The following is a 24,912-nucleotide window of genomic DNA, read 5'->3' as shown; positions in this document are numbered from 1 at the left end:
TTCGGTAAAGAAAGACCCGCCAGTCATTTTAGCACTTTCTTTGGGCCAACCTATCTGAGGCAGCTGCAAACCTACATTTAAAGGTCATATATTTTCTTTTAAACCAGCTTCCAAATGCATCTCAGAGAATGGGCTATGAGACTGGTTTAAAGCTTTATTCCCCTCTGCAGTTACAAGTCATCACAATGCTGACTCTAATCAGGTTACTCTGCATCTGTCCATCACAAATAACCTAGTAACAACTAAATGGATTGCCATAAATCTTTCAATTAGAATTTATAACTTTATTAGCACAATATTTTTTGAACTGATTGCATTACTTTGAAGAGCAGCTTTCATTTATTTTGTCATTTGGGGGTCAAATGTGTACAATGGCTGGAAGCTGCACATACAATAGGAAGCCTTACATCAACTTCATGGTGGTCTCCAGAATTTCTCTTCTTCAGAGACTGTAGCCAAATTTTTAAAGGAATACATTGCTTGCTGTGTTGAGGTTGAAATAATGGTATGCCACTTGGCTAAACGTGGCCAAGTTTCTTCATGACACACAAGGGTCATACTGCCACTTTTATGGCCCTGATAAAGCTTCATAAAAGAGTAATTTGTCATTAGGCAAGTTTTTCAAAGGGGTTTATGTCCTTTTTTTGTTTTTGCTTTAGGGCAGCTGAAATGCATGCCAAGGATCAAATCCCTACACAGGGGATGAGTATCAAGTGATATTCAGTGATCTTAACAAATGTGGCTTCATACATCTGTATCTTGATCCATCAGGCAGGAAAAAGCTTTATTTTCCTAAAAACTATGAAGTATTTGTTTCGTTATTACACAAGTACTGTGCATTTTCTTTACTGAATTGTAACAATTCAAAACACACACATTATGGTTAAGAAAAGGAAATAACCTGAGCAGCTGGTTTAGATGAATATACTTCAGCATCTTAAATTAAATACACTGGAATACAAACATAAATGTATTCATGTTAAATACACTGGCGCACACACACTTACACCCCCAGAATCAAGGGAGTTTTTGTTTTAAGGAACTAAATTTTCCAACATTTTAAACATAACATAAAATGTGAAATGGGGGAAAAAGGTTAAAGATAAAATTCAACAACAGCAGCTATTTTAAAGAAGCTGAAACTAAAGCGACTTTCTTATCTGAAGACTGGGAAAGTTCAGTTCAAGTGAAAACAGGAACCTTCACAAGATGAAGGCTCAGGAATATCTATGCATTCATTTTGTGTTTCGCTTATTATTAAATGGGAGTTCCCAAAGTTCTGCAAGGCTCTTAACAGACATTAGATTCTCTGGTGAGGTCTACGGATAACTTACCAGCATCACTGGGGGCGTGTGTGTGAATGTAAACTGAGATACAAATAACAATTTACTACTGTTTGCACTTAAAGAGGTAGGTGAAAGGTGCATAACAGGTGAAAAGTACATGTACAAGGAGACCACGGTCTAACAAAGTACTTGAGCCTCATACTTACATGCTATAGAAAAAAAAAATAAAAATAATTAACCTTCTTGCTAAAAAGCTATGGAGTCACTAGCTTTGATTTTTGTTTCTTCCTCAAAAACACCTAAGATTTTGACCAAAAAGAGAAAGAAATCTATGCTAAGTAAATTATAGAAAGCAACTGGTTTTTTACTGCTTGTATTATTTCTTCATATAATTTTACCACAATACAACCTCACCCAGTGGTGACCATCTACTTATTTCCTACAGGGCCTTCAGCCTTCTAGAATCTGTTGCAAAGGCCCTTTCAAATGAATGAAATGTAATGACCTGTCCCTCTGGTCCAGGCCAGTACTCAGAGAATTTGACAGTCAGAGCTGTGACAGAACTCGTTAGCTCTTCAAATACTACTATACCCCTTCTTCAGTCTTAGATCGATACATTAAATGATCACAACATCACGCCACACTTCCTCTGTTTCCTGGACAAGCCACAAATCACATGAGAGTCAGGGAAGGACGAATACTTCTGTGGTCTGAAAGACTCAAGCTCTACATTTGCCGTGGCCTATTTGGCCAGGACTGTTGAAGTCACAAACTAGATCTGTCTTTGTTCTCTGTCTGCAAAACATTTCTAGCGCTACTTCTAGTACTCAAGCACTACAAACTTTAAAAAGGAAAAAATACCACCCTGCTTCATTCAAAACTTCAGCAATACACAGCAATTGAAGTACGAGCAAAACTTTGAACAAGCAAGGTACAAAAAATAACTAAGCATCATCCATCTGGGGCACTGACTCAGACTGCGGTCCACCAGAAAATGGTGTATGTGGTCAGGTAACTACACACCACTCCAATAAAGCAGAATTAATGTTTGGCAGGACACCTTTTATCTACATGTAATTCTCATTTTATAGGTAAAGTTAAATATAAAACACATGCCACCACCCCGACATAACCGTACTTCACTTTGTATTGTCCAAAATAAATGCATTACACAGGCAAACGTGCCGCTGCCATACCTGAATTCAGGAAAGAACAGATCTACGTTGTTACATAACAAATCTGCCCTGCTTCTAATTGTGCTAACCTAGGCCATTTGAATAGTGGCTTGCAACCTAATATTCAGCACCCAAGCATACTTAAGCACCCCAGCAAACAAGTCAGGACTTGATATTTCTATGCACAGCCTAGGTCTGGCACGACAGGAACCATGAGTGCCTCTCAAGCACGCATGCTAACTAAGAGTCAGAAACACCCAGAAACAGAAAATCAGAAGCACAAATCACCCTCCTTCCTGCTTTCATGCACTTCTAAAGTTTTCTTTAACTGAACTTTTACTTGAAAGTAAATTTGTTAGATAGTCCAAGATTCCTAGGCTAGTTCATTTCAAAGATGCTATGGGAAGAAGCGTCAGCTGTTAGAAATCACACTGTGTTAGTTTTTAAACATACATTCCCCAAAGGAGGCAAAATAACTTCTGGTTTATCTTTACACACCTGCCTCTTACTGTAATGAAGTTTTAGGAAAGAGTCCTTAAAAATGTTAAATAGCTTACAATAAACCAACAGCCTATTATTCCATAATAAATAAAAATGCAGTAATTTAAGCAGCAATATAATTATCTTCTATACTAGAACCCTATTAAAGCTCTAAAGAAAACAGGAAAGAAATATTAGGAAAATATAATTAATACTCATGTATTGTCTAAAACCTACAATTTCTTCTGTGCAAAAGCATCTTCACAGGGACTCATAAGGAAGTGGAACGGTTATGTTGCAAAATAGGCCAGTTTATTCACTGTTCATAGTTTATGTTTAGGAGACAGGGTTTGAATCTCTGTTGCTGATTCCTCTTCAAATTTAATTATATTACAAAAATCACACCATTTTTGAGTACAGTTTCCTGTGGCTCCTGACTGGCAACGACCACAAGGTCCACATTTGTCTGTGGTGCTCATACAGAACACAAGCAATGCAACCTTATACCAGCCTGAGGACCAGTAAGGTGGTGAAGAAATACAAAAAAGGAAACACAAGCCATCCATATCAAACTTTAAATCCATCAGACATGTTGGTCACATTATTCACCAGATTGTTGTGCTGTCAGGATGAGAGATCACAAGATTATATATATATACACACACACACACACATTAATGCTTGTAATATTAGTAAAACACACTATACTGAAAAAAGCCTTGTGTTAGATTAGAATATAAAAAAAATTCACAGTCCTGGCATAAATTTGAGAAGGCTTTGTTTTTGCAGCTCTGAATCTAATAATCTAAGCACTGCACTCATTTTTAGGAAGCTTTCTTATTTTTTCTCTCAGCATTTAGGTGACAAAATACATTAATATATCTAGATATTAGAGCAAAAAGCATCATCTACCCCAACATCTGCTAAAGATGGTTCTCTTTTGTAACAACAGTTTTCATTCTTAAGCCTATGTAAGGCCACCTAAAAACTTTGTCATAACAAACTCTATAAATTTATAAAGATGTAAACACTATTTCTCAATACAAAGACAGCATGTTCAGTTTTAACAAAATCAGACAAAACTTCTGTACTTAATTTCCTTCCTGATTAAATTCCCCTTTAATTTAAAACTACAAGTTTTTATCAGTTATGACTATATGTTTTAAGAAGCTTATTTTTAACTCAAGACCATACAGCTGTAAAAGCAAAAAGTACTCTAGTGTACTTAAAACCTCATTAGATTGATCTGTATTATACTTAACCACTGAAATGGAAAACTAAGAATATTAATATGGCAGCTTTGACATTACAACAATTGATGCAAATTCTAGGGTCTAACCTGATAATTCCTGCATGCTTCCCCCAGTGAAAGAGCAGAACTATTGTCATATTATAAGCATATGTGCAGTTTAACCTTACTTCATTTTTGTAACAGGGAATTGTGACAAAGAACCGGAATTCATTTTCTAAAATAATACATCTTATGTGTCAATAAAAAGAAACAAGAGAAGTCGCAAGAATTAATGAGGTTGATTATAAGTCAGAGACCTCAAAAGGATATTATCAACTCTAAAGCAAGTCAAATGTCAAACTTAGGTTAAAAGTCACTTCAAGTACTGCATTATTCTTCCACACTTTGGGACAAGCCCCTCCAGATTCATGCCTTCTTATAATTTTTCCCATCTCGATATATTCAAAACACTTATCAAAAGAAAAATCAAGTAGGCAGCTGAAACTAAGGCACCTTTGCAGACACATAAGAAAATAAACACCTATATGCATGTGAAGTCTCTCTGGGCTAAAAGAACAACTTGTGTACAAAGCTGCCCATGTGGTTAAACCCTGATCATATCCACTGAGTAAACAGTGCTCTTGTATCAACAGGAACAGAATGTCTCACAGCTACCTGCCATCCAAGCATTATTTTAGCATTTCACATCAGCAATATACTTAGCCTCAAACACTCTTGAGATAAAGTAGTATTGATTAATATTTTTTAAAATAGGGGTGGTAATACCTAAAAGTCTGTAGCAGAAGAAAGTGAAACCGTAGTGCTTTCTTATCCGTTCTAATCAAAATCTAGAAGGAATAGGGAGTATTAGCTAAAAGGAGGAAATCAAAATCTATACTAGCAAACACTGTATACAATGGACATTATAAACTGAATAAAAAGGAAGACATTTTCTTTCTTCAATCTGTTTCTACAAAAATTTAACCCACCATTACTTTCATAGTGAACCCATGAAAATCATTTTGAACCCATGAAAGAACTTAAGAGCTTGAACAAGATCCATTCATTCGCTAACTGATGCAAGCACTGACTGTAAGGTTTGCTTCTGACTTATTTTAGTACTAGTAATAAAAACTGTACTTTAATCTTCTGGGGGGTGGGGGTGGGGGGTGAAGAAAAGAAGTAAAATCAGTCATTTCACCTCCTCTCAAAGCATTTTTCCCCTTTGGCTGCACGTGACAATAAAGGTTTCAAATGTCGTACTTGTAAACTAATTGGAATTAAAAGATGTCTCTGTGGAATTGCTATATTAAATGGATCCTAAAGTTGCTCCTGATTTAAAAGAAAGATATGAATTATGTACTTGAAAGACCTGAAAAAGTGGAAAATAAATAGGCTCTTAAGCCTCCCAGAAATAAACCCCTCTAGATTAAGGGCTCGAAGAACTAAGCATTACAACTCTAACATTAAACATGACTATTAGCCCACTACAGTAAGTAAAACAATTTTGCTTCTATAAAGACATTTGTTACCAGCTGGTATAATGCCCACATAGAAGCTTTATTGCACTTTAAATGATGCAAGTAATTGTTCTCTAAAAACTCCCTCCTTGTCTTTTATGAAGTCCAGTGGGTTACAGATTAAAACTCATATTTACTCAAAGGCACATACGATGAAACCCCATTCTGCTTGTGTTGTCTGGAGCCCTTTGCAAGATGAAGAATAATGACAAGAAACAAACTTGAAATTTCTCCACCAATGCTAGATTTCACTTCACTGCTACACGCATCATTACCCTCAATTCCATCGTTGAGGTCAATACGTCAAAAAAGTATTAGATAAGTTTATTTGCTTCAGAAGTTACTTACAACACAGGAAACAGGAGTGCCATGGGGGAAAACACCCTAAACAAAAACCAAAAACACTGAAAGCCCCCACTATTTGACACTTGTTCTTTGGTCATTTATTATTTTCCCCTGTTAATTTTCACAGTTTTCCTGAAGATACAGCCATCTAGAACCAACATTTGTCTGACTTTTTTCTGAAGCAATTATGTCCATTATTCCCTTTATACTTGTTTAGAGTACATGATGTGTATCTGATATTTGAGCTAAGAAGCAGGTGTTATTTCTATTATTTATAAATATTATTTTATTTCCTTTAATAAAGTTTTTACTGAAATTAGACTGAAGTCACTTGCACATTTTCACCTGCTTTACATCTGCCTGATGGAGTGGGCTTTGTCTGTCACTTTCTGACACCAAGATTATTCTTCCTAGGTACACACAGCTTTATGAAAACAAAAGCCTTAGGAGCACCAACAACTCATCAACCTATAAATAAGTGGACTTAAGGTGCAATACGAACTTTTCAGATGTTTTAATGATGTTTCTCTGCAAGTCACCTATGGCATGTCAAATATGCCATTTGGAAGTATATCTCCCCCAAATGCTGTATTTGAGATTGCAACAGTAGGATAGCACGCTCATATTACACCCCTTTGTTCAGCTGTTAGATACCTGCTGTGTCACTGTTTTCCACTTCAGGAGCAGTAACTATAGCCAAAGCTGATGTCCAGTTCCACCGTGGAGATCACGGCACATCTCAACATATTCTGAAAAGCTGTATTTCTTATCCTTTCACTATCAAGATTACAAAATGTGCCTTAAGGAAGGGATAACTATTCAAACCCTGTAAGTGACATTTAAGTATCTCTTAATGTTCATGATGTATATAGTATCAGGGTAAGCTAGTAAACTCAGAGTTAAAGGATAGCAGCATTCTTAAATTAAGGTAAACAAACACAACTACATTGCAAGTGCCTCTCCAGTGAACTATGATACATAACAAATAAGAAGAACATAGCATATGTTCTATAAATGCTATCTTCCAATATAGCTCCACACATTAAGCTATTAAAATAATGGGAGGGTATCTCCCCTTCATGCAGGGCCTCTAAGCTTGTTCTGTATCTTCAGTGTTTACTGAAAACAAGGATATGCCATCAGGAGAAAATAACTAAAGTTGTGTTTATCTCTAAAAGTATATTAAAAAACCCCAACCAATCATAAGATGTTCCAATAAAGCTAGAAAAAGAAGAATCTTACCATAGGGCCTTGACTGCTGAAGAACAAAACATTTTTCTTGAAAAATCTTTTCCCTTTCTTTTTCATTCCAGTCATTTACCATTCTCTCTCCCCTCATCTTCCTCCTCGCTTATTACTTTTATACAACATTTGCACATCTAGTAGAAAAATCACTCCCTTTGTGAGGTGTGTAACTCAAATGAGAAACACAAGAATTACTCAGTAACATCACAGGCTGAAGTGCAGGGAGTTGTTTTACTATCCCTTCCCACATTGTAGCAAAATTTTGCTGTGGAAGAATTAACAGATAAAAGAACTGTTGGCTATCTGGTAATTGAATATACATGCAATCTCAAACTATGTTTATGTTTAACACCCTATGCTCCACGCTTGAAAAGGATTTGTAGAAATATGGTGGGAAGATGCTATGGGGATAGACAATGCTACAAGAAAGCGTGGCTAAGTAAGTAGAAGAAATAGCAATTCATATTCTGAAGATCAGAATGCAGAAGGAATGAGTGCTCCCTGAACCTCTTTGAAGACAATGGTGTTTGAGCAATCTTCTGCTCAGTGATCCAGTAGACAAACCAGCAGAGTAATAGTCCCATAAAAGGAGGAGTGGAAATCTCTATATTTTAGTGATAAATAAAAATTACAAGAACAACAACAGAAACAACTGAGGAGATGATCTCTAATATTAGAGGAATTTCTTGAGGAATAACTTCCCCACCATGACAGCCACTGTTCCTTTGGTAACTTTTGACAATGCTCAGGTGTCTAAAATGGTCCTTCCTCGTCATTCACTAGATCTCTTGAGCATCCTTCTGTTTTGTCACAAGTTTAAATGTAAGTCATCTCTGATTTTTATAACCTAGAAGTACAGTACTGTGCCATCTCCAACTGGGCTTACTGACTATAATTTCATGACTGGACTCTAGAAAAAAATCCTAACCTTAGATAGGCTGCCAGTCAGTAATAATAAGATTCACTGCGTAACAGGAACGAAATTAAGAAGTCTCTAAAAAGATACTTGTTTCAGTGTGAATTTGCTAGTTTTAGACTTCAAAAAACGTTACATAAGCATCCAGTTACTCAAAGCCAAAGCCCCTTCAATTATTTAAAGTAGCTTTATTTCCTGAAACACTCCAGGAAAAGACAAATACTGGTGAATTACAGCTTTGTAACTTACTAAGCTTGCTACTGACCCTAGCACACACTTGAGCAGCTGGTACTAATGAGTGGTTTTATCACCAAAAAAGACTATGCCCTTCCAATTCCTGTGGCATCTGTCCTATCAATTCTGAAACCAACATTCCCAGTACCTAGATCCACAATCACACAGGTAGCCGTGCATGTTATTGCTCAGGCAAATGCGTTATGAATGCTCAGATGATGAACTATGCTAAAGCCAGGTGTCAGAGGTGATGAAACTAATAATCCATCAGTAATTTTCTACCTACCATAACAGCTCTGACCCATTGAACTAAATGAATGTATTTAATCACCGACTAGTCAACAGATCAGAAGATGCCACAGGGTAAAGAGTGTGTCTTGACAAAGAGGAGACAGCCACTACCTAAACCACTGTCACAAACAGAAAAGTGTATCTTATCTCAGCATCTCACCCACAGAGACAGATTCAACCTGAAACCATATTATACAGCAAAAAGAGTTTATGACAAAGTACAAAACTCCTCTTGTAAGATTTTCTTTAAGAGAATAATTTTGGTAATACAGCTCAGACTGTTTTTCCTTGTAAACAGATTAGGTTAAAACCACAGAAACCCCCTCCTCCAATCACTTCTGATGAAACATAGCCCAAATAACACGAGACAAGCAAAGGTTGCTGCTTTTATAGCAGGATTTTCAGCACTTTCTCAATGATACATTCTAGCTCTGGTCTGACTGCTGCCAGATTCATGACTAAGAAGAATGGCAGGCCAAATCTTGCACCCTTCACAGAACTCTTAAACTTTTCCTGGCATGTAAAAAGCTGATGACATAGAAAGTGATACTTTCCCCAGGTGTTCCTATGGCAAAACAACATGCCTCCCCAGCACTGGGTTATTAATGTCTCATTTTCCTGATGTTCTGTGTTGGCAGCCATGACAGAAAGCTTTGAACTTCTTTATTCACACTTGTTTAATCCTGTCTCCACACAGCACATCACAGCCTGTGGGGCTAGGAAGATGGATGAGTGAAACCAAGGCCACGAGGGGGTCAGGGTCATGGTGTCACTGGATCTCAATAACTCCATCACTCACTGTAGCAGGCACTTCAGAGGTCACCTCAACTGATGAGTTTGAGATAGGCAAAGGAAAAACGGCTGGCACAAGTGTACACATATTCCCAGCAGTTGATGCTACATATGGAAACAAGTACAGATCCTTATGTACACTGCCCCTTGAGTTCCTAGGGTTGTTTTTAGTCTAATTAGGAGGGGGGGAAAAGGGGTTTCTTTACAAATATCTGATTGGCATCATGGCTGAAGACAGAGGCTAAAGAGAGGACCGCTAAAAGTCAGAAAAGAATTATCAGTGCAGTATTTCTTCTGTAACAATTTGAATATGGATTGGACTAATGGAAAGGGAGTAAAAAGTACATAATGTCATAGACTGGCTCTATTATACAGTGAGAGTGGACAGAAATACACACGTTTCCTACCACAGCTGTACTGTGCACACTATGCGCCTAACAAAGAAGTTTCTTTGAAGCACAGACAGCAACAAACTCCTACACCATCCATTACTTAGGAATTTTAATATGCATCAATGATAGAGCCTACTTCTTAAAAGATAAATATTTACCGTATATACGTATTTCACACAAACACATATAGATAATATATATAAAATTATATGGTAGTTAAATAGCTGTATCTGTACAGTTCCTAAAGAATATTGCCAATATTTCATTATAATTTAAGAGTTCATATTCCCATAACTTTAGTACATAAATATATTATTGATACATTGCACACTATCCTGTTTGTTCACCAGTTCTGCATGTCACTGATAGGAACCTTGATGACATGCTGATACAATATGGTTCCTTTCTCATAGCTTTTAACTTCTACATTTTACATCCATTCCTCATAATAAACCATTCTGCAAAAGTTAAATTATTTCCAAGAGATCTGAAAATTAGCATTGTTAAACTATCTTTAAGCACATCTGTAGCACTGGAATAAAACAACTGTGAGAGGGGCTTGGTACAACAAAAAACAAGTTCTCATTTGTTCAGTGTGCAGGTGTATAATGAGAAAAGTGACATACAAATCTAGATCTGCACACATGCACAGTGTATTTGTGATAACCAGTCAAAATATTTTGATGAATGGCAAAATTAGCAAGCAAATTACATAAAGAGTAGTAAAAGACAAGCTTTTTATTCTAGTAAATGAAAACAAGTCCTTACAATCTGACCAAGTTATTTGATAAGAAAATCCAGATTTAAAAAATCCTGGGCTCTGTCCCAAACTCCCCATTTCCAATTTCACAACAAATTTAAAATCATAGGTTTCAGTGGAGATACTGTTTAGACTAATGACACTGGTAGGGAAAGAAGCAATTCTAAACAATTTGCAAATCAAATTGTACCACCACCTTCTGCTTTTTTGGGGGGGTTTGCTTTTTGCTAGGGGGAGGTGGGGTTGGGGGTGGTGGTGGTGTTTGGTGGTTTGGGTTTCTTTTGTTTGGTCAATTTTCTTTGGGTTTTTTGTTTGTTTGTTTTTGGTTTTGTTTTTTGGTTTTTTGTTTGGTTGTTTTTTTTTTAAATATCAATTTCTTAGAGACAAAGGAAAGCTTTTTGTTTTAATTTCTGCAATTTCTCTCCTTATGGCCCACCTTCTGAAAAGTTTCTTTATATTAAGTGCTGCCAGGACTTGGGGTGTTTCCACGTCTTTCAATAGACAGATAGAATCAAGGTTTACATAATGCATGTAAGATCTATTAAGTCCCAAATTTACAGGAACTAATACCTTTCAGAATCAGATGTTGCTCAAATGGGAACCTAATCTGAACAAAAGCATGAAGAAAGTCACCTGGTTTCTATAGTAGGCACAGAGAGGCAAACAAAATAAAGAATAGCCTTCATATTCTTAAGATATACTACCAATCAAAATATTTGGCTTCTGCTCTTGGTTCTGCAATCAACATGATACATGACTTTGAACAGATGGCTCTGAATCTACAGAAAACATGACTGATGTACACTATTGCCACCGCTGACTTTTAGCCATGATATCCAAGAGTGGACTTTACAGGGTTGCGTCAGGTAATTTAATTGCTTCTACAGTACAATAAGAATTGTATATATGCTAATTAAATGAACAGGGGCTCCAACATATGTGTCTTTAGCACTTAGAATGGCTTAAATCGTGTTTCCCAGATGAATGTCCAAACTGCAGGCTACTTATCTCCCCTCCAACAATCCAAAGAGCGAACATAATTTAATCAACCCATGAATCAGACTGCTTGAGGAAGACAGGATTTCTACTTGCAGATCCTAAACTTGAAATATAAAAGAAATGCATAAAAATGAGAAGCCAGAGTTAGAAACAACATAGATGGAACACAAAATTGAATTCATTAAAAAAAATTAAAGTTAAATTTTATTGCCATTTCCTCTTTAGTAATGAAGATGCTTTTCTAGAAAAGTTCATTTAACCTTCCAGTTTGCATCAGTAACTTCTAATTTATACCCAAACCGTGCTCTCATACGGGCTTTGTTATCGATTTAAAACCATTATACATCAAGAAAAAAGCAAGGTGCAGAGAAAGAAAGAAAACTCCTCTTATGTACACATCTTTACTGCAAGATTGTCCGTACAAAAGATAAGAAATACCTCGGTGACTAAGGTGACAGTGTTTCACCCATACCAGACACTTTCAATTACTACGGGCTTTCCACTGCCTGTGCCTTTTTCAGATTCTAACCAAGGAAAACAATTGTACTTCCCCAGAATCCATGAGGAAAATGAGCCACTTAAAGTGTTCAAGCTGACGTGTTCTCCTAAACAGTGTCTGTCCCTCTCACTAGCCAAGACAGACCACTGTGCCTGACGAACCGACTGGTGTAACCTAGCAGGGCGTTATGCCACTACCTCCCACGTAAAAAAGGAAAGTTATCCTGGAAACTGAGGTCACAGTCCCAGCTTTCAAACCCAAGAAATAATAAAAACGTTTCACTCAAAATCACTGTGTAACCATATTCCAACAAAAATGTCTCCTCATACTAACAGCTGATAATCTGCTTATTCCAAGGGCTATACGTGCATGTAAAACCTATGAAGAATTTCTCTTCAGGACAGTAATTTCTTTCATCATCATCAATTTCTTTCTTCCTTATAAAATAAAAACTAAGAAATTTTATATAAACTATCTCAAAAGTTTATATAAACTCAAAAGTGCTCTTCTGGACAAAACATAGGAATTCTAACCACACCTAAAGTTCCATTTAATATCTGTCTGCTAATATACAAAGTGATCATGCTATTGTCTGCAAGGTTTAGGAGTTTACAATACTATCAGTCACCAAGTGCAGTACATATAGCACTGAATAATTAATTTAAAAGGTTGAAGTCAGAGAGTTGCAATGAATTCTTTTGTTGTTTTTCCACACCTACGTTCTCCTAAATTATACTAGAGTGTGTGCCCATACACAGCAGATGGGGAACTTTTAGCATACATTATGATCTAAAAAATAATTCAAAGGATTAGCTAACAAATTCTTCTGCAAGATTGCTGCTGATCTTAACTGCCTAAATAGGGGATATTTTTTCCTCAGATTCCCTTGTAGGGGTTGGTGGGTTTAGATTGTAACTGAAGCAGAGTGAGAGCCAGTGAAACTGTTTCCTTCCCACAAGCAACCTTCACATGGCTCAGCCTTGCTGGGCTGGTATGCTGCTCATAGGCTGACAGAAACCTGTTTCTGTCCCATTCATTTCATCAAATGATATTGCATAAGGGGTGGGCAAGAGGCAGGCTGAAGTCCAATTAGTAGAAGCAAAGTCCTCCAGCAAGATGCAGGTGGATTAAGAAACTGCCAATTTTGAAAGCCAAGGCCACCTTCTACTTCTGTATACCAGATTAGGCAACGAGCCCAGCAGGGCCCAACAGGAGGATCACATTAAACAGGAAGAACTGGATGACATTGAAAAATAGTGTAGGTGATACTAGATGAAGTGGAATAACAGAAAGTGCAAGGTCATATGTTTACAAACTGATCACAGGGAACTTTACTGTAAAGTAGAAGCTTGTCTGTTACGAATTAGAGAGGAAGAGAAAGATCTGTATCAGATGACTATAGAATGACTGAGCTACCAAATGCTTAAAAAACAGCGAAACAGATCAAAGGACTGATAGATAAGAGAAAAGTGAAGGTGGTTATTAACATTAGTTCATCACGCACAGCATGCAACTCTTGAAATACTATACGCAATCTACCCACCCATGACTAGAACAGGTGAAGAATGACTACTAGGATCAAGCAAATATTTTCCAAGACAACACGAGCTTTTCTTGTTTAATTTAGCAACAGCAGAAAGGAGGAGTGATACCACTGTGGTACATAAATACAAAAGAAAAAAAACCCACACAACTGAACTAAAGGAAAATCAGATCACAAGAACAATCATAAATAAAGCATGTTTATGTTTTCATTGAAAACATCAGAACTATTTTTCTTACCATTCGAAGACCTAAGTTCCAAGACAGGCTTTCAACAGAAATAGGGAGTGGAGTGAGCTCAGGCATGAAGGGGAAAGCAATCAAACTGTTTTTGAAAGCGCAGTTTGAAGTGTTTCTGAACAGAATTACAAAATATAGCTGTGCAGAATGTAGGGGACTCTGCGAGCCAGGGCTCCCAGTTCTCTACATCTCTATATCCCCTTTGTACAGTGGCAGAGAGTTCTACAAGACAGCAAAAAGTGACTGTGTATGCCTCCCTCTTCTAACATAATACTTTCCAAAGTATCAATATACATTCACATCATTGCCACTTGAAAAAATTCATTCAAGAGGAGTGGAACCATACCACCACTTAATTTCCTACATAATTTCCAAATAGTAGAAACTTACTCAAAATCTAACAACTGTGGGAGCACTGAAATGAAAGTACCATCAAAGCCATGATTAAATTTTAGTCCTCTAAAAACAGGAACAGGGGGAATAACCTCTCTGAACAAGGACATTGAATTTTTTTTAAAAAAAAAACAAACAACAAAACACACAAAAACCCCCAACAAAACCCACCAAAAAAGAAGGATAAGGTTCTTACAAACAGACAAAATCATAATAAAAAACCTATAGACATACATATATGTGTGTATATATAAAGCACCCACCAATCACCCCAATAATTACTGTTAATTACCACAGTAATGAACTTCATTAGAATTGAGATCATGCAACATTTGCAAAGAATGGTCTGAAGTACCACTTCAAATGGGCACATTTTTTTTTAAGCCTGACATCACTGAATAGTACACGTCTGAAACATATGCCAACAATAGCTAATATTTCAATTAACATTCAAATAATGCTTATAGGCTCCTGAGCAAAGGGAACAGTTGTAAAAATGTAGTGTTATCTTGTTCTCCTTCATTTCCCAGAAGGACTAAAAATCAGAGAAATTTCAACCAGAAAAAAAAATAAAAAATCAGTACACGATGATGCACACGCTAACAGATCAGCCGATAGCTGATCTCTTTCAAGGTTCCTGTGAAGTCATCAGTAGTTCCTTAGCTGTCAACATTTTATCAGGTCAAGCATTCAAAGATACATAAACAGCAGGATTTAATTTAAAAAAATAAAATAAAAATCAAAGGCAAGGGGAAAAAAGGAAGCTGATAAAAATCAAATGAGAAAACATGCAAGTATTTTTTAGAAGCAGAATCAGATCGAGCACACTGCAAATAGCTTCTAAAAATGTAATAATAAAACTTCTTTTTTAGGTGGGTAAAGAAGCAAGAAGAATTTAGGGAATAAATCAGAGATCCTACAAAAAGCTTCTCAAACCATTTCTGGATGTGAGAAACTATTTCTCCTACCAGAACACTGATGATCCTAGACTGCAATGCAGCACATTGCAAAGACATACTAACTTGTTCTGAAGGAATTAATTCACATTAATTCACATAGAGAACCAACTTTCAGCTGTTAAGGAAAATTTTCGCTGGGCTGGTGTACCCTTCTCAGCATACATAACCAGCTGAGCTTAAGCGCTCACAACCAATGCTCTTCTGGCACCCAAGTCTGCTTGTTTTGTGCAAACCTGCCCATCTCTCTTTAGAGAGGTTTAGAGGTGCTGTGAACACCTACCAAACCAAAAACCAAACAAAAGAAATCTTGTAAGATTACCACGGTATGAAAAAGAGTGAGAAAAAGAAAATCGAGTAAGAACAAGGTCTGGAGAAACCTACAGGAACTGTACAGCTTGATATTATGACTGAAATCATGTAAAATACCTTTGGATCTACCCTCAGTATGATAGCTCTTAAATGTGAGGAGTCATTAGCATTTCTAGCCTTGAACTGAATGTTTAAATATGCATGTCCAGGTGGAGATCAAAGGATTGAAATGAAGATGTGACAATGCAGTCACCTGTCTAAATCCTAGTGGGTGACGATGGGAAGTAATGGTTCTATCCATGTTGAAGGCATCAATGCTGAAGCACAGTCTTAAACAGTTTGTGAGAAATGTATTAATGACAGGAGATACAGTTTAGTTTATCCTGATAAAGAGCATCTCAATCATAAAAATTCTAGTTCATTCTGGCTAGTGGTACAAAAATCACACCCTCTCAAATATCAGTATTCCAAGTGATTCCAGAAGCCGTAGAAACACATACTCAGCTAAAAGCTCTAAAAGCTAAACCAATAAAGTAGATAATCAGAACTACTTTTTTGGCTCAAAAATAAATTTTGCAGTGAGACATCAGTCAGGTCTTGATTCATCTGATACGGGTTCACTCATTGGTATTTATTAACCTCTAATTTCTAATAGTGACTGTAAGAATTAAATTATGTCCTATACAGAAACGTGGTATATTAGGTAATAGTTTTTAACAATAGTATTCCCAATGGCTTCATTCCAATCCACACAAATAGCTTATTGCAAGCTTCAGAAGTACAAAGTTTGAAGCGTTCGCCCTTACCTTAGGAAATCTCCCTTTTCCTTAATTATATAATCAGATATACTTTTATTTATTTTCTTCTACACGGGGAACTTTATTTTCATTGTGTGTTGTGATAATAGCTGCAGTTCATTATATTTCTTCATAGAGAAACAGAGTAAGAAAAAGTATGATGCTTTTAAATGTCCTGATATGGCTCATCCACAGGACTACAGTCTCCAGCATTTCAATTTCTACAGTAATTACATCTGTCTTGATGAAAGCAAAAGACTGCCAGCTCAGACAGGAAGCTTTTCACACTCTGTTTAGAAGGATGAGGGTGAGAGGGGTGGAAGTAAATGAACAGGATGTACTCTCTACATGTGAAAGAAACCCCAAAGCAAATCAGACTTTCAAATTACCAGAAACAGAATTTATAACAATTTCTATATTTAAGTCATATGTTGAACTGAAACTAGATGAAAAAAATCATCCACCCATTTTACAGTCACATACTTCGTGTTTTTTTAATCCTATTTTACAGGAGGTCTTTAACCCCAAATATCTCAAGTGATATTGTTAATTCCATTATTATGAACACATTGCAGCCTTTTGCACATGCTCCAGCAAGTAGTCATTAGTATTATGATACAGAGATGAATGCATAGCATATAGTTTATATCTCTCAGCCTTTATTCACTGGATATTAAAACCGACGCGTTTTATTCCTCAAATTACTGTTTGTCATGTTTAAAGTCTGGCTTATGCTTGCTTTGGAATACACCTATGACTCTTCACATTAAACTCTGTGTACTACTATAACCTCTCTTGTTACAGATAAAAACATAATTCAGTTTTGGATCTAACATAAACAGAATCATTATGTTTGGAGAGTGTTCCAAAGCCTGCTATTCAAGCAATCTGTGACATATAAATAATGCAAGACCTCTTCTTTCTCCAAATGACTTCAGTTCAAGCACAGACTCAGAAAGATGGAAGCCCAAATTTATACTGCCATTACAAAATTCAATCTATTTTTGGTTCTCCAATTGAATTATGAGTCAGTCTTCCACTGTTTTCTATTAGCACCAACCCACATACTCCTACCCTTTGCCAATCCATGCAGAAAAGAATCTTATTTGTGAATATTCCTCTGCTTTATTCTTATACTAAAATGGCAGCAAATGCCAGCTAATCTGAAAAGCCTCAGGTTTTCTTTTAAAGGAAAGTAAGGTAGAAAATTGGTCTTTTTTTCCCCTCCCTTGACCTCTGACCTTTGAACCACAATCTTCTTGCCACTAAAGCATTCAACACCTCATTTAATCTCTCCTCACTGCACTGGCACAGCACTGGAAAAGGAAAAGGGAAAAAAATAATCTGGAGACTTCATCAATTTTTCATGAATTTTCATTTAGGCCAAAGCCCCCTCTTACAGTGGTCGATAGATCAAGCTGCTGTCACATATTTAACACCTGGGGCTACAGCTGCTATCTCCAGGGGCTGCCGCTGACTCCAGCTAGATCAGAGGCAGCCCGAGTCCGTGCAGGGACCATCATGCTCTCTCTCTTGCTTACATGTGGCACCCCAGTGCTTGCCACTGAAATCCGAGCTACAGTCGCTACTGCAAATGTGTCTCCTGATATTCCCAAGGGAAAACTCCGCCACATAGGTTCAATCGTGTCATTTCATACGTTGTGAAAAAAACCCATGGTTTTATTCTAAAACTTCTGGCTTTCAAATATGAAAGGAGTTTCATGAAAGACCAAACTATTTTGAGCCTACTTCCCTTTCTAAAATCCTCCGAAGAAAACCTGAGCATCAACATATTTCTAATAATGCCAACCCTTGTTCAGTTTCAATAAAAGAATTCTAATGCACAAGATCAAAAGAAAGACATTTCACTCTTTTGAATACAATTCTTTGTAGTTGTGTTATGACTAGAACATTTGCTTGTAATGATTTAACCGTATAATGTACAAAAACTCCATCAGAATTTGCCACATATGCAGTGGAAGAATGTTTTTGCTGCTAGAATTACCACTGTTTTTTCCTTCTGAGGAAACCGTTGCTGGAAAAAGTAAGCCAGACAAAGCACACCACGGATTAATGCATTAAAAAAGGATGGAACAGAATAGGTCATATCAATTCTAAACTGTGCCTTCAAATACAAACTCCTATTTCTTCCTAAAAGTCTTACGGAATAAAGATTTTCTAAATTAAAGGCAAAAAAAATTCTAAAAGCTCATTCTTTATGTTAATGATGTTTTTAAAGTAACTTGCCATATCACAGTTCTTTGCAGTTTCACTGGCACAGAGAAGTTTTTCTGAAGACATCAGCACAGAAGTAACTGCCCTTGATTGTATGCATGTCTGAATAGGCATGGATTTAAAAGGGTACTTAAATGCTTTGGATGGGCTGGCGCCTAAATTCAGCATGTTTGGGAAAGGTGTCAAGTGCTATTCCATCAAAAAGAGCTTAGGGCCCTCAGCAACTTGCAAAAAATCACTCCAAAAAACCAAGGGGTAAAACAATAGCATTCAAGATGGGCCACACTATGCTCTGAGTCACTGTATGCCCCAACTGAATCTCACTTAAGAGTGTTTCTTCTATTTTTACACATAAATGTGGATACATCAGAAGATTTTCTATTTTACACATAAATGTGGATACATCAGAAGATTTTCAATCCCACTGCTTTTGTGGCAGGTGCCATTGAGGAGTGGAAATTAAAAAAAAAGGAAATGGAAGAGGACGAACCGCAATTAACACTGCTTATCATCCAAATGCATAAGCATGAACACTCTTAACTACATAAAACTAATAAATATTTCTTCATAAATCATTCAAGAGTTGCAAGTACATATTATTGGTGACTGACAATTTAATAAGCAAAGCAAAACAATTTCTGATTCATCCACTAAAACAGCAGACTCAAGCATTTTAAGCCTGTAAAAAGCAGCAGTCTGCCTAATGGCACAATTTGAGGCCACCTACAGTCAGATCACAATCCAGACCCCTGTTGTCAGCAAAGGACAACCGTCCTCTTTCTGGTGATGAAAACAGCTTGGTTTAGTGTGGAAAGAGCAGTTTTCAACACCATTACAGCGAGCACAAGTAAGACGCGATGGCACGCAGCTGGTCCTTGTAGCCCCTGGACAGGGCTGCAGTATCAGGCAACAACCGTTTTCAGCAGCAGTTGAGAACAGGTGAATGAGGATGTGGTGCTGACAAGAGCCTGTCAGCAGCAACTCATTTCCCCAGTGTGCAAGTGGGCTGCTACAGACCTGCCAGTCTCCTTCAGCCCAGAAATGCTGACATTCGAAAAACAGTTAAAAGTCTTAAAATAATTCTCTGAAAGTCACTTGAAAACTTGATTTAGAAGCAAAAATCCTATTTTAAAGGGTATCAAAGCCAAGGGAAACCAGGTAGTTTTGCTCTCATCCTCCAAAGGATGCCTTTAGATACATGCCAAGCACTGCCATGTGCTTTTAAAGCCAGTAAACATAAAACCAGTAGAGTCTCTAAAATTAAATAAACAAGCAACATACATATTTTTTTTCTTTGATGAAGATCATCCTGTAATCACAGCCATGGTATGGCTTAAAGAAAGACAACACACTGCTGAAGTGGAACAGGAGTGCCTGCTTTTTAGGCTGCTAAACCATTTAACTGGGGAATTCAGTCAGTCAAATTTCAAAGCCATGAAAACAGTTAAATAGTCTGGTGTCAGGTGCACGTTGCTATTCCAAAAACTATGGCTACGGTTTCAGATGTCCATTTAGCATTCTATGATCATGCTCTAAAATACCTCTGACTATGAAACGCAGGTTTATTATTTTTAAAGTCTTGTACTATCTCACATACGGTTCATGCGTGACCTGCCACCAGCTACAGTGGTTAAAACAGTAACTCCAGAGATGGGGATACTGTAACAAGAGTCTCTCAACAGTCAATGAAGTAGAGATCAGTGAAAACTGACAAAATCTGGAGCCCTTTTAAACTTCAAAATAATCAGTCACTTTAATTTGATGACTCAAGGTATAACTTGAACACTCTTCTGAACTTCCACAGCAGATGTCTGAATCCTAACAGGATTGAAATAAAGATTTCAAAGTGTTTATGCCTCTCTTTTAGGATTTCTCAACAGACAGTATTAAAACCACATATACAGAAATAATCCAGTAAATTTGTCTAGTCATACTCACCCAGATTTCAGCCTTCCTTAAACTGATGGTCTTCTTAATTCCTAAATACCTACCAAAACTGAATAACATTCTGCAATGCCTTTATTGGCAAATAAACATTCAAGGCAAGGATAAGTGTGTATCAAAACTGTTCTCTTTTTTCTTCTTTTTTTCAACAGTTCTGAATCTAGTTATGACAAGTGAAAGGTAGTGAACAAGCCTGTGCTACTTGGCTTACACCTTCACCTACATATTTTAAACATGGCATTTTCTGCAGTTTCTGAAAAGGCTGGAGCCTCAAGATCACCCTACATTAGCTATTGCAGTCTGCAGACTGCATCAGAAACAAGTATTTCTCTTTTCCCCTCTCTTTCAAACGAACATACCTTCTAAAGTGTACTTAAATCCATTCTTTATCAACTAAGCAATACAAGTTTGTGCTAAAATTCTACTTCAGTCAAATACATTTTAGTGCAACTACCACCAGATGAAGCACTGGGATGGAAAAATTGAAGTCTAGCAAGGAGAGATTGTTCATAAATCTGCTAGAACGCACCTGTGTGTAAAGACACACAGCTATCCTTGGCTGATATTCTGAATAAAAGGATTAGTGTTTGTTCAACCCATATAACTAAACAGCAAAAGGTAATAGGCAATGCATTGTATTTTATGTATGATGAGCTTGTTTGCTATGTGAATAATGAATGTCTCTGCTTACTCTACTGGAAGCAGATCATGCATGCCAGGTGGTCTCTGAAAGAGCAATGACGACTGCTCTGTTAAGACAAAGAGAATCGATAAAGAATAAGACTGCTCAGGATGATATGAGAAATGGCCAACAATTTCACTTGCCATTCACATAATGAATGAGGCCTGCATCAAACTTATGATAGAGGGAGCATATATTGAAGTTTCCAGCACTATGGAACATGAGTCACTGAGAAGCTGTCTGCTTCTGTTGAGGTAACAGATGACTAGATAGAGAGAAACAGACAGTATACGTTACATTAAATGAAGGGTAATTTTCCACATTAGTTCAGGAGAACCAACTTTAGTCATAATTTAAAAATCAGATTATTCTTCAGAGGAAGGTTAGCCCTTGTCCATGTTTATGCCAATCATGATTATACACTGGCTAGAGCCTTGCTGCTGTATAAATCATGTATTCTGTACGGTCACTGCTACTGTATAAACGCATGTAAAAATGCCTTGAATACGAGCTATAGCTAATGACAGAGCCCCATACTTACCTACATTTGTTATCTCCCAGACTGCTAAGCGTGTGCAAGTGCTGGATGACAGCATAGAAACTACTATAAAGTTTTACACAGTGCTAATCATACAAAACTACTCACATGCCACTTCCAGAGATGCATTGCGACTCACAGCTTCTCCAAGATAGTTCCTTGCTACGCAAACATAACTTCCTTCATCAGGTTTACTCCTGCGTCCATGCACAATACGTAAGAAAAATAAAGATCCGCTGGGCAGCAGCATGCGGTGAGAACGCGGATCATCCTTGTCCGTTTCCACTCGCTCTCCATCCTTGTACCACTCAATAGTGGGAGTTGGCCGTCCTTCAGCTTTACAGTTCAGAGTGGTTGGCTCTCCTTTAGAGACTATCACATCTGAAGGATGCTCAACAATCCGTGGTGGAAAGTCCTCCTGGCGGAGACGGGATCCTAAAGAAAAAGGAGAAGAGGAAAAAAGGATTTTTTTTTTTACTTCAGGCTTCACACAAAATACTCTTTTAATGCCATAAAAATTAAAAAAAAAAAAAAAAAAAAAAAAAAAGAAAGAAAATGCAAAAACCTGCACACATCTGGTATTTTGTCAGGTATCAGAGACAGTATCAGACATTTTCTAAGCTAAAAACCTGAGTTGGACTACAGATACACACCTCTAAGGTATTATCAAACTCCTACCACACGCAGGCTTAAAGGAAAATATCTAACAGATACATGCATGATGATCTTCTTGTTCTGATAATTTTTCTGTTTACATTTGCTGCTAGATCCTTATGTGCTTTTGGATCCCACTGATGGCTACTGCTCTCCTACTCTTATCTTCCAGAGTCAATAGATGGACATCCAAAAACACTAAAAACACTGTTTTACCACCCATTGGTTAACAGTTCTTTGTAGTTTTGTATCCTTTTTCCACAAACAGCCCAAGTATGGAAGCAAAGGAAAAATCAACACTCCCCAAACAAACAAAAACACGCAAGTGAAATTCCTTTCTTCGTAAACTTCTAGTATAACAACTGGCAACTTTATCTATGCAAAGTGTCCAAAACATTAATGAGCTTTACAATAATTTGGAAATCTCAGATGTGAACTGCACTTTAGAAATTTTCAATGGATTGCATGCATATACATACAAACGTAACACAGGCATACATGTGCTTCTAAGTGCATTGAAAACACCAGTGTCTTGGAAATCATTTATAATGATTATAAGGGTCCGTTACCCTTTTTCTTCTCTACACATTCATTCTTTCCTTCACTTTGCTTTTCAGTGTTCATCATCTTTTATCTGCAAATGTACTAACACATCTGCAGTATCCCTAAATTACTACCAATACTGCATCACAACCCTGGTTACATGGTTACTGAGAGTTGAACACGTCCAGCATTTCTGAATCTGGAACCCTGGATTATCCTTGAGTGTGCTCCAGGGGCTCAGTCTGAGTGCAGCATACCTTGGAAAGCGTGGTTATACTTTTTCCACTTCCCCGCCCCACCCTCCCTCTCCCTCAGTACTAAGGATTATGTAAAGAAATTAATCTCTATATGACTGGAAAGTAATACAACCCCAAACACTTTCTTCTTTCAACTGGCCACCAGAATACTATTTTTCCCTTTATAATACTGATGATGAATATGCCATCATTAAGCCTTCTCAGCTATTAGGACTACTAGGTATTGATACTACCAAGGTACTACAGTACTAATTTTGTGCCCTCTACCACATCAACTTTCTGCCTTGCCCTGTACTTCTCTGTGCAGCCACTTCAACCCTCTGCCCTTCTGCCTTTATGTATTTCCTTTACATTCAGTTGCCTTCCCACTGCCTGGGGCAGGGAAGCAGCAGAGCTTGAAAGTTTTGCTCCACCTTCTCCAACAGAGCCTTACCCTGTCACTCAAGCCTGGAATAAGGAAGAGAGGTGCTGGCAGAGGGGAAACCCTATAGAAGTAAGGTATGTAGAAGAGATTTGTGCTGCGTTCGCTGCCCTGGAGAAAGTTCCAGTGCCACTCTTCCATTACAGCCTTCACCATGTAGTGCAATTTCACTAAGAAAAGTCACAGCACCCCAAATCTCCACTGAACTCTTGTCAAAAATAATTCAATGGTATCACAACACCAGCCAAATTTTGCAAGACCCTTCTTCTGAAAAAAATAATAATACTTTCACAATTCTTATGCTCCTCATTATTGCTATTAACAAATTGCAGAGATGAGTAAATCATAGAATCGTTTAGGCTGGAAAAGACCTTTGAGATCATCAAGTTCAACTTTTAACCCAGGTTAACTGCCAAGTCCATCACTAAACCACGTCCACCACATCTATATGATTCTTAAAAAATTCCAGGGATAGTGATTCTACCACCTCCCTGGGCAGCCTGGTCCAATGCTCGACCACCTTTTCAGAAGACGTTCTTCCTAATATCCAATCTAAAACTCCTTTGGCACAACTTCAGGCTGTTTCCTCTTGTCCTGTCACTTGTTATCCGGGAGAAGAGACCAACCCCCCCTGCCTACAGCCCCTTTCAGGCAGCTGTAGAGAGCAATAAGGTCCCCCTTGAGCCTGCTCCTCTCCAGGCTGTACAACCCCAGTTCCCTCAGCTGCTCTTCATAAGACTTGTGCTCCAGACCCTTCCCCAGCTTCGTTGCTCTTCTCTGGACACGCTCCAGCACCTCGCTGTCCCTCTTGTAGTCAGGGGCCCAAAACTCAACACAGTAGTTGAGGTGCAGCCTCACCAGTGCCGAGTACAGGGGGACTATCACTGCTTTAGTCCTGCTGCCCACATTGTTCCAGATACCAGCCAGGCTGCTGTTGGCCTCCTTGGCCCCCTGGGCACACTGCTGGCTCATGCCCAGCCGGCTGTCAACCAGCACCCCCAGGCCCTTTCCCACCAGGCAGCTTCCCAGCCACTCTGCCCCCAGCCTGTAGCGTTGGGGGGGGGGGGGGGGTTGTGACCCAAGTGCAGGACTCAGCACTTCTTGTTGAACCAAAATGAAATGCAAGAACAGTGTCACCCAACAGAAAAATCAAAGCCCAGAACTCCTAATTTCAGCATCAATCATTCAGGTATTCTTCATTACTGCATATTTAATTAAATTATATTAGCCTGA

General features: G+C 37.8%; 1 protein-coding gene across 3 annotated transcripts in view; it reads right to left on the bottom strand.

Moving 5' to 3' along the window:
* The window catches only part of ROBO2 (roundabout guidance receptor 2), a 497,184-nt gene that overhangs the window by 421,901 nt on the left and 50,371 nt on the right, over positions 1-24,912 (bottom strand). For all 3 annotated transcript variants that reach the window (XM_080374488.1, XM_080374489.1, XM_080374487.1), the window contains exon 2: positions 21,913-22,239. In XM_080374488.1, the coding sequence (XP_080230614.1) occupies positions 21,913-22,239 (327 nt within the window). The remainder of the gene's footprint in view (positions 1-21,912; positions 22,240-24,912) is intronic.

The sequence above is a fragment of the Falco punctatus genome (assembly GCF_963210335.1).
Source record: "Falco punctatus genome assembly, chromosome: 2".
NCBI classification, from domain to species: Eukaryota; Metazoa; Chordata; class Aves; order Falconiformes; family Falconidae; genus Falco; species Falco punctatus.
Note: the sequence above shows the minus strand (reverse complement) of the source record. Positions and strands in the feature narration are given on the sequence as shown.